This window comes from Bidens hawaiensis, unplaced genomic scaffold, assembly GCF_021521415.1.
Source record: "Bidens hawaiensis isolate Kalapana, Puna unplaced genomic scaffold, B.hawaiensis_p1.1 tig00039025_1, whole genome shotgun sequence".
Classification (NCBI taxonomy): domain Eukaryota; kingdom Viridiplantae; phylum Streptophyta; class Magnoliopsida; order Asterales; family Asteraceae; genus Bidens; species Bidens hawaiensis.
The window spans coordinates 134,465-144,755 of record NW_027496857.1 but is presented as its reverse complement, the minus strand read 5'-3'; the positions used below and the strand labels follow the sequence as shown (position 1 = coordinate 144,755).

General features: G+C 31.9%; 1 protein-coding gene across 2 annotated transcripts; it reads left to right on the top strand.

Annotated features, from left to right (window-relative positions):
- Positions 1-2,781: 2,781 nt before the first annotated feature.
- LOC143590859 (PHD finger protein ALFIN-LIKE 3-like) lies at positions 2,782-7,209 on the top strand. 2 transcript variants are annotated; one of them, XM_077071211.1, is made up of 6 exons: positions 2,782-2,943; positions 3,027-3,154; positions 3,248-3,280; positions 5,061-5,289; positions 5,385-5,517; positions 6,625-7,209. In XM_077071211.1, the coding sequence occupies exons 2-6, from the start codon at positions 3,058-3,060 to the stop codon at positions 6,889-6,891; spliced, it is 759 nt and encodes a 252-aa protein (XP_076927326.1). In that variant the 5' UTR covers positions 2,782-2,943; positions 3,027-3,057; the 3' UTR covers positions 6,892-7,209. The 2 variants fall into 2 exon arrangements, with proteins under 2 accessions (XP_076927326.1, XP_076927325.1); XM_077071210.1 differs by having other exon boundaries at positions 5,385-5,523.
- The last annotated feature ends 3,082 nt before the right edge of the window (positions 7,210-10,291 follow it).

Below are 10,291 nucleotides of genomic sequence, written 5' to 3'. Positions count from 1 at the left end.
CTCCACGTACTCCAAGGCATACACTCCGTATAAAGGCACATCTTCAACTGAAATGTTGAACATTTTATACGATTTTTTCAACGGGTCAAAGGTTATGATATTGTCCAAAGGGCCCACCATAAGAATTCTTCTACTATCTAAAATACTAAGAGGGAAGTAGGATATCAGCCATGCCTACAAACGAAACGTACACCTTTCAATGAAATATCTATTAAAAAAAGGACATCAGCTAGTAATAATGTTTTTTTTTTGTTTTATTATCTAATTATTCTAGGGTCAGGCTAAACGTACCCCATGGTTGCTTGTCATACCCCCCCCCTTTTCTGTAAAAACCAACTTTCATATTACTCCTTCAAATCATATAATTAACAAATTAGCATAAAATTAAGGATTTCAGATTATTTTTTTACAAGTTGCATTTTCTTTTTATGATATTGGGTTTAGGTTATATATGTATGTGTGTGTATATATATATACTATTAAAATTCAAAAAATATATATAAATATTTATAATATTAATACTAAAAAAAATTAATATTAATACTTGATAGTTTTTAATTTGATATATGTAGTGGAGACTATTAATTTTATAATGTTAAGAGCTAATAGTAATTAATCTAATAAGTTCAGGAGGGGTATATATTTAGTAAAAATGAAATAAGGTGATGTACGTTTAGCCGCACCCTTAGTCTATTATGTTAAGTTATACATTTTAACTAGCATTTAACTTTTCAATATAACTTGTAGCACAAAACTAGTTACTGATTCATTGAAAATATAAAACTATCGATACGGGACTGTGTCATGTAATGATGTGCAATTGTTAGCGTGCTGATTCTATAAACTATATATCGATACGGGACTGTATACGATGTTCATTGATCCCTAGCTAATACATAAAGAATGGAATCGATACCTTGTTCCGACCGAGATTAAAATCAGGCAAAGTCTCGAGGTTGTTTTCTCTTCGTGTGGGCTTTTAGGGTTTATATTGACAACCTTTCTTAAGGATCTATTTATTTATAGGCACCATCGTTTCATACAACTGCTAGAATTTGAATACCATAATAATTTAGGATAACTTATAAAAGTATATTATTTGATGATACACCATATTCAAGCATTTAATAAAAATTGATTTTATAATGAATACATATTAAAAACCTACGATAAAACGATGTATATATTTTCTTAAAACTTAACTTGTTAATATACAATAATTTATTTAGTTGCTATAAATCTTCTATTTTATTTTGTATTTATCTTGTTTCTGAGTTTAGTTCTTTTCGTTATTTAATATAAGCACTTAAGTTCAATTACGGTATGGTTTTGGTTGTTCAGTTTTATAGTTTTTCAGTTTTATTATTATTATTATTATTATTATTATTATTATTATTATTATTATTTCGAGTCCTGATCTCACCCGGTTTTACCGGCTCCTCGCTGTCGTGTCATATGGCGGGCATGTGGTCGGGTTTTATCCGGTGAATCCCTCAATAGGTGGATCGCTAGGGGCTCCGTCCGTCCGGACTAGTGGCCGGTTCGGGCTACCTTTAGCCAATGGGGGCCGCGCGTTACTTAGTTGGTTGTTCAAAATTTTTTTTTTATAAACAACCTTTAAGGTTTCTTGAACCTTTTGGTTAACCAATCGAGTTTGAGGCTTTTATAATTAAACATTCGTTTTCCTCATAAATCTATCTCGTGCTCATCAAAGCTCGGTTCATATTCCGTTAAACACTCCGAGGGCAGCAGGGCCATTACAAGAATCGTTAAATTTTTTAGGTTGCAAACAGAAATTTTTCGGTCTCAATCAAAAAGGTTTTTTTATTGGGTTTAAACGATTAAAATTTTATATCGGCTTTTACTTGGTTATGATTTAGGTTCTAAAAAATGGGCTTAAACGAGCTGAGTAATTGCATTTAAACATTAACATTACATATATAATTATTTTAAAAAAATCGGGCCTACCGGAGTAATCAGGTAAGGGGCCATTGACCTTCCCGCCCCCCTTTGAACACTCGTCATATGTTGGTTCGAAGAACCGGAGTGGGCGACAACCAAACTGATGTTGCTCGACTCCGTCTCCGCCTAACACGTCTCCCTTTATAATTAAAGATCGTGGACTCGTTGCCGGAACCGTTTGATCTCTTGTTGTATTTTAAGATCTCGGACTCGTTGTTGGATCCGTTTGATCTTAAAATTTCATTGATCTGGATCGTTGCCTCAGTCGACGGTAACAATCGACGATGACAACATACTTCCCCACACCGGAGCGTTGCCCCAAATGACGATGACGGCACCAACCAATAGAAACGATGCGTAAGTATCGACATACGCATTTTACAATCGCAGTGCAATTATGTTATATAGAGAAAAGATCCAATACAATAATAACTTATCGTACAATAGGTACGCGAATCCCTTTTTTTCACGAAATCGATCCATGAAATCACATCCCAACATCTCGGAATCGTCAATACATATCCAACTAATCATTGGTTCACCGAAAAACAGTTCTGGATCGTTAATCGATCAAATTTTTAATTTTTTTTTCACGAAAACCGTTTTTGAGCGTTTTAGTTTTTGGCTGAGCGTTTTAAGTTTTTGTCTTTGAGCGTCTCGCGTACTTATCATGCGTTAAAACATTATTATACAGTATCTCAACCCATGTGAACTTCCATATAAAACAAGTTACGTTTGGGTTCACGTTTCTAATAGGATTTTCAAGTTCGAGTTATGTCAAAACTTTCACGTCCAGACCCGTCAACCCGCAAACACGACTCATTTAAACAATTGAATATTGACACAAATTACAAAAGCCTTAAAAAGGCACGAGACTCGGGTCTTAAAAACAGTTAAAACTCGTAGCAGTTACACTTTATACAAACCAAACAAATCTAGGGTTTCCTTTAACGGGCCAAATCCAACCCAATTTCAATCAAGGTCAACCAATTACCCCCAAATTCTTTCAATTTCTTTCAATTCCTTCATTAACCCTCTAAATTATTGCTTCAATTTGAATCCAGGAACTCGTTCCGTACAGTCAATTGACGGCAGATGGACGGAAGTCAACCGTACAACCCACGGACTGTTGAAGAGGTTTTCAGAGACTTCAAGAGCCGTAGAGCTGGCATAATTAAAGCTCTAACTACTGGTTAGTTAGTTAATTTAATTCTGTTTAATTATTCGTTATTTTATATCAAAGGGTTGACTTAATTTTGTATTGTTTTGACTTTTTTTGGAACAGATGTTGAAGAGTTTTATCAGCGGTGTGATCCTGGTTAGTTCAAGTTTATAACTTTTGAAGTTAATTCAGTTTAACTGGCCGATGGGTTATGTCGAAAACTACGGTTAACTTGAAAACTTGTGAAAACTAGGGGCGGTAACTGTTGACCCGACCCAACCCGGGAAAAAAAGTTTTGGGTGGAGTAACTTGCCCGGTTTAAAAAACGGGTTGGGTTCTTGTTGACTAACATGACCCATTTAAAAACAGGGTGGGTTCGGGTTGACCCGTTTAAGTAACTAAAGTAAACTTTATTAATTATATTTTTGTTTTTTTATTTTTCTGTTTTTCAAATATACTCTTGCAAGGTCCAATCAAATTTCATGATTTTAATTATTTTTAAAAATAAAAGAAATTCATATTTACTTATTTTGTCTAACAGCTGTAGTTTATATCCATTTTTTTTGGATAAATGGGTCAAACGGGTCGTTTTCGGGGTGACCCGAATTTGTGTGTGTGTGGGTTAGGGTTAAAATCTTTGACATGAATAATAATAATATGGGCCATGTTCAGGTTGCACATTTCAACCCTCCAACCCGACACAAACCACTTTTAACACTATTTGTAAAATTTTTGATATTTAGTTTTTGAAATTTTTTTATATGTTATTAATCTTTGCGAAAACCAAAAAGAAATAAAAAAAATATGTGTATCGCAGGAGTACTTATCTTTGTTTAACAATATATGTACTTTCACAAACTACAGTTGGTAAAGATTCAGAACATATAATAAGTATGAAAAAATAAAAAGGTATAAAAATTACTATTTAAAAGTGGGTTTCACGAGTTTTCACCCTATCTGTGCAGTTAAGGTTTAACAAAAGGAATAATGTAACGTTTTTCGAAAATTTGTATATTAGTTGTATCAGTTTCATTATAATTGCTATTTTGGGTTGTTTTGAATAAAGAGGAGACGAGTTTTGTATGGTCAAACCAGTTATATAATCTTATAGGGTGTGACTTGTGAGGTTAGATGTTGTTGCTATATTTCAACCAGGCATCCAAAAATGGGAATTTTTGCAAATTTGCTCTTTGTTTTGAAGTTCTTTTTTAATTTTTTTTTTGTATTTAGTAAACCGACAACATGGAGTCTGTGATTAATATAGATGTATGCTATGCTGTTCTTATTTTAGATGTGGTAGTTATAAACTTATAATGTGTATTTGAATTTCAAGTGCACTTTAAAATGTGGACCTTTGAAATTAAGTTTTTTTTAATGACATAAGTGTAAATTTAGTACAAGTTTTGCAATTTATAGCTGCAGATCGACAGATTTTACATTCTAGGTTAAAACTGCATAGTGCAGTGAGTGGGCTTATATTGTAAAACTGCATACTGATTATTTAACCAAGATATTCAGTTTGCGGTTTTATAGCAATACACTTGAACTAAAAATAAACAATAGAATACGAGGTCTTATTACATCATTTATTTTTGTTTGCATTTATGTTGTGTTTGTATTCCTATTCAGCTTTGCCATAAATCTTTATAATTGGCGTGTGTGTTCGTGCGTGTCTTTTGTTTCTATCTTTTATCATAAAGTTTTAAAGGGACTTTATTGTTATTATCAACTTATCTTGTATGGTGTCATTGATTGTATTCCTTTATTCTTCAACCATTCTAATGTTGTTCTTGTTTTAAAATAATAATGTTTCCTGCTATTAAATAATCTTTGTATGTAACATACTTAAATTTTCATGCAAATGTATGAAACATAATGAAATAAACACTTAAGTATTACACTTGAACGTTGGTAAATTGTTTTTGTTGGGTTACAGAGAAGGAAAACCTATGTCTGTATGGACTTCCTAACGAGCAGTGGGAAGTGAATTTGCCTGCTGAGGAAGTACCTCCAGAGCTTCCGGAACCCGCGCTGGGAATCAACTTTGCTAGAGATGGCATGCCCGAGAAGGATTGGTTGGCTTTAGTTGCTGTTCATGGCGATGCATGGCTTCTCGCCGTTGCCTTCTATTTCGGGGCTAGATTTGGTTTTGACAAAACTGATAGGTATTGTATTCTCTTCGGTTCATTTTGTTTTTCATAATATCGAAATTAATAAAACTTATACTCGAATGTAACCGTTTATATTTCGTGTTGACCAGGAAACGCCTATTTAACATGATAAACGATCTCCCAACAATTTTTGAAGTTGTGTCAGGGGCCGCTAAGAAGCAAGTGAAGGAGAAGTCAACTGTCTCGAACCACAGCAGCAGCAAGTCAAAGTCAAACTCTAAGGTAATTGTCTCTATTTCAATTTTTTTTAGAGTTTTTCTATAGTAACATCAGCTTCAAGTGACGCTACTGAAAATGAAAAAAAAGTGAACTTTGAAGTGACAATTTTCAACACGAAAATTCGTTTAGAAATTTGTTTGATTTCGGTTTTACCATGGCTTCTGTTCGGTCAATGGTTTTACTTTGGGCTTAAAATGTTTGGCCCAATTAATGAGTTTGGGCTTGAAACTTTTGGCCAAAAGTATTTGTTAACCACATATTAATGAATGTGGGCCTAAAACTTCGGTTTTGACAAACGTTAGAAATAAGTTCTGTTTTGACATAACTGAAACCAAACCTTAATTTTTGGTTTTTCGAAAATACCATAACCGAACCATCGGTTATCATTCTGGGTAGGTTATCTGGTTCGCTTTTGTCAGTTATTTCGTGACGTTCGGTATTGTTATAATTAGAGGTGGCAAATGGGTTTGGTTGGTCGAACGAGTCATGGGTCAAAACGAGTTTGGGTCAGAACGGGTCAATTAAAAAAAGGGTTGTTTTGGTTTGGGTCAGAATAAGTAAAGGTCGGACCGGGTTTTGAGTTTTGAGTTTTTTTTTTTGTGAACGAGAATAACGGCGGAAACATTTTAGTTTTTTTAGATTTTTTGTTTTCTATCTATATTTTAAGTTATGATTTTTTTATTATTTTTTTTGAATATTTTTTTGAGGGGTTTTCTATTAAGATCAAAAACCCTCAAATATATATTCAAAAATAATAATAAATATTTATAACTTAAAATATAAATCATAAACAAAAAAAGTAAAAACACTAAAATGTTTCCTACCTTGTCCTCGTTTCATAAAAAAAAAAAAACCCACCTAGAATCGAACCGAAACCAACAAAATCGACAAAAATGAAACAAAAAGCCAAAACGAACATCAATCGAAATCGAAATAACTTATAATATATCTCTGTGGTCATATTTACCCTGTAATTATAAAATGTTACAAAAAAGTGTTTCGGTTAGCCCAACCCAACCTGTTAAAAATAACCTGTTTTGAGCTGGTTCAGCCTGACCCGCTAGTTTTACGAAAGTTGCTGACTTTTTAAATATTTTGTTTTCTTGAAAGGCAAAAGAACCACAACCTAAATACCCAAAAGCTTCAACACAAGATGACGACGAAGAGGGTTTGGATGAAGAAGACGAGGAGGAACACGGAGACACATTATGTGGTTCATGTGGTGAGAATTATGCAGCTGATGAGTTCTGGATCTGCTGTGATATTTGTGAGAGATGGTTCCATGGTTTGTGTGTCAAGATAACACCAGCAAGAGCCGAACACATCAAGCAGTACAAATGCCCAGACTGTACCACCAATAAAAGGGCACGTCAATAAATGTATTGCATCGTCGGTAAGTTAAAGACGAAAGAATGGTTAAGTTGTTTTAATGTGGTTCAGTTTGATTTAACTAATCGGTAGTTGTTATGCAAAAAAAGTGGAACTTGAACCCGTCCTGGAGACGGGTTGTAGGGGTTAAATGTGTATTTCATTGAAATTAGTGTGACAGGTTCTTGATTTTAGTTTTTTAAGTAGAAACTTTTCTTTGTTATAATGGAAGATTGTATTTTAAGGGCTTGTAAGATTCAATGCACTTGTTTCGCTTAACAAATTGTATGCGTTGAGATCGTTTCATTAGTGACATTGTTGTGCTTATTAGGGGTGTTTAAAAACTGTTAAAACCGCCTGAACTGAGCTACATCGGTTGGGTTTGTAGTGAACCACTGGCTTGGTTTATGGTTTGGAACCAGCTGCCAAACTTGAACAGGATGAATTAATTTACTCATATAGCTTCTATTTTAGTCAAGTAGCCGAATCCAACAAATCTTTAGTTTTGCATATACAATGACTAAAACAAAACTATTACACCGTTTTAGCGGTGTCATTCTCATAGCTCCATTGACGAAGTCCTTGGCCTTCTTGTTCTTCATGTTACGAATTTGATCTGCAAGGGAAATTTCTTCTTTACTTCCATCACTTTTCAAAAAATAAGTCAAAAGTCTTTCCCAAGCTCTTTGATGTTGACCACTAAGTTGACTAGTTACAAATCTTTTGAGTATGACACCTACCAAATAAATCATGCTAAAAGAGTGTTCTGAAATGTTACCCTATTTTATAAAATTTACCTAATAATTCTTGGTTAAAGACAAAAAACTTTCTCCATTTAGATAATATTACAAGGCACTTTGAAAAGGGAGAAAAGGTAAGTGGGTAAAGTTTCCGTTACCGCCTTGAGTAACGTTAATCTACCCCCAACCGATACACGGAAGCCTTCCAAAAAGAGCTTTTTATCAAAGGCTTCTAAAACCGAATTCCAATTAGAAATGCGATTCATGTTTGCACCAGTAGGAAGACCCAAATACGAACATGGCAACACGTCTAGTTTACACCCTATCCTCCGGAGTAACTTTAACACCAATTAGTTTAGATTCGCAAATGTTTATGTGCGGCCAGGAAACTAAATGAAAACACCTCAATAAACGAGTAATGTTGCGAACGTTTTCTTTTGACCATTCGCCCACTAAAATGGCAACATCCGTGTATAAAAGATGCGAAATAGTAGGGTCATTATTAGGTAACGATATGCCACGAAAAATACCTTCTCGATTCTATAAATATTTAATTATAGTTCTCTAATGATTCAAACCACTTAAAACATCTTTTCCCTAATTTGTTTCTAAACGAAAGAGAGAAGGGAAGTTTAATTATTCCGCATTATGAGAGAGCTGGTGATGACACTGTTTGGAAGTGGCGTTGGAAGCAAGGCCGGCTCTGAGAAGTCGAAATTTTTTTTGGGCCGAAGGCGAAATTTTTTTGGGCCATAAGTAAAAAGAACATTTTGTTGTGTTTAAACAATTTAATTTTACGTGGGCTTACTTGGTTATGATTTGAGTTGTGTAAAAAACTTTTGTGTAAAAAAAAAACTAAAAAATCTATCTATTCAAATAAAAGCCTACTTAATTTTGACACTTGTCAATCTCATAGCCCCCCTCATCTTTTTATTTTTCAAACTATTTCAATATATGGTCCCTAATCTTTAAATTATTTCAATATATGAATTCAAGTTTGTCTTTATTAAAGGTAAATCCAAAACGATTCATTCATTAACATTAATTGTGAAATAAGAAAATAAGGAAATTTCAATATTGTAGTTGTAGACCTGTTAGAATAAAATTTTCAAGTGACATGTAATTGAATATTAAGGAAAATAAAGACACATCATTGTCTAAGAATTAGGATTTATATGGTAATAACCTACAAATTGATTTTAAATTAGGATTTAAACAATAATGCATAATATTTTATATAAGATTGGTTTCAGATTTTGATTTAAAATATTCTCATATGCATTTAAACTCAGGAAAATGTGTATTTTTTGAATTTTCTCTGAACATTTTATATAAATATTGCAAACATGGAGAATACCTAATCTTGGTGTTTAGTTTTAATTAATTCTTTAACTTTTTGTGTAATACAAAGAGTTTTAGCAATAAGAAAATAAATATTTAGTTTTCAATATTTTCTTCCATAACTCAGACCACAATGTTTCAAAACAGATATGTTATGACTTGATTTATATTTTTTTATATAAATATATTTAATTTAATATGACTTACAATACAAATTACTTGATTAAAAGCATTCAAATTCATATTTTTAAACCAAAAAATCTGTTTCAATCGCATCCATTATTTTCGATTTCCAAAAATCATTTATGATATTGAATCCTAGATTCGTAGAATATCGTTTTTGTTAGGTTTTTACATAATTTCAATATTATATTAACTTATTAATTTTATTTTTATACAAATACAAAGAATTGAGGTTATGTTAGTGTTTTTTGTTGGTAGGTAAATAATTAAAGTGTTTATTATGGTTTGTATTCAAAACAATAAAGTTATACATAAATTTTTTTTAAAAAAAAATACAGTCATAACATTTAATATTCATATTTGTTATAAAAACTCATTAAGATTCACACCTTAATTATAATGTAACTTGATAGAAATATTTATTATTTTTCTTAATATTTGTAACTTGATCATGCTCCTCATTATATTTCAAGTATATTTCATTTTCATATTAACTGTAAAAAAAAATAGTTAAAAGTCATTTACCATGCTTTCATATAATCGAAAATCCTTGCTTCTTCCTTTTTCCTTTTTTTTTCTCTCTCTATAAGTTGTTAATATATATATAGAGCAAGGTTTTGTTAATATATATATATATATCGATTAATTAAGTATTCCAACAACTTTTCATAATATCAACTAATGAGTAATAACACGTTATTAGTATTCACAATTTAAATATTCATTATCCAATACTTTGAATTATTTTAAATAATAATCACTATATTCACTTTATGCAACTTTAAATATTCTAATATTCTACTAACTCAGAATAATGACTGTTATTTGAACAATGGTTTTAAGGTTAGTATGTCTTTGTAATTTTCTTGTGAATTACATTCATATGAAATGAAACAAATCATTTTGTTATATTTTAACTTTCAGTTATGTATGTTGCTTGATTATACAACTTTTAATTGTAAAATATAAAAATCAATTAAAGTTTTGTCATGCACAAAATATTAATGGCGACGAATTTATCATGATCAATCAGTTTCAGAATCTAAAGATTGTAAGGATGATTATATCGTCAAAGTTCAAGGAATCTATTTTTGGAATAATCATGTTTTTCAGATAAACATGAACTGATGATCACAAATGACATA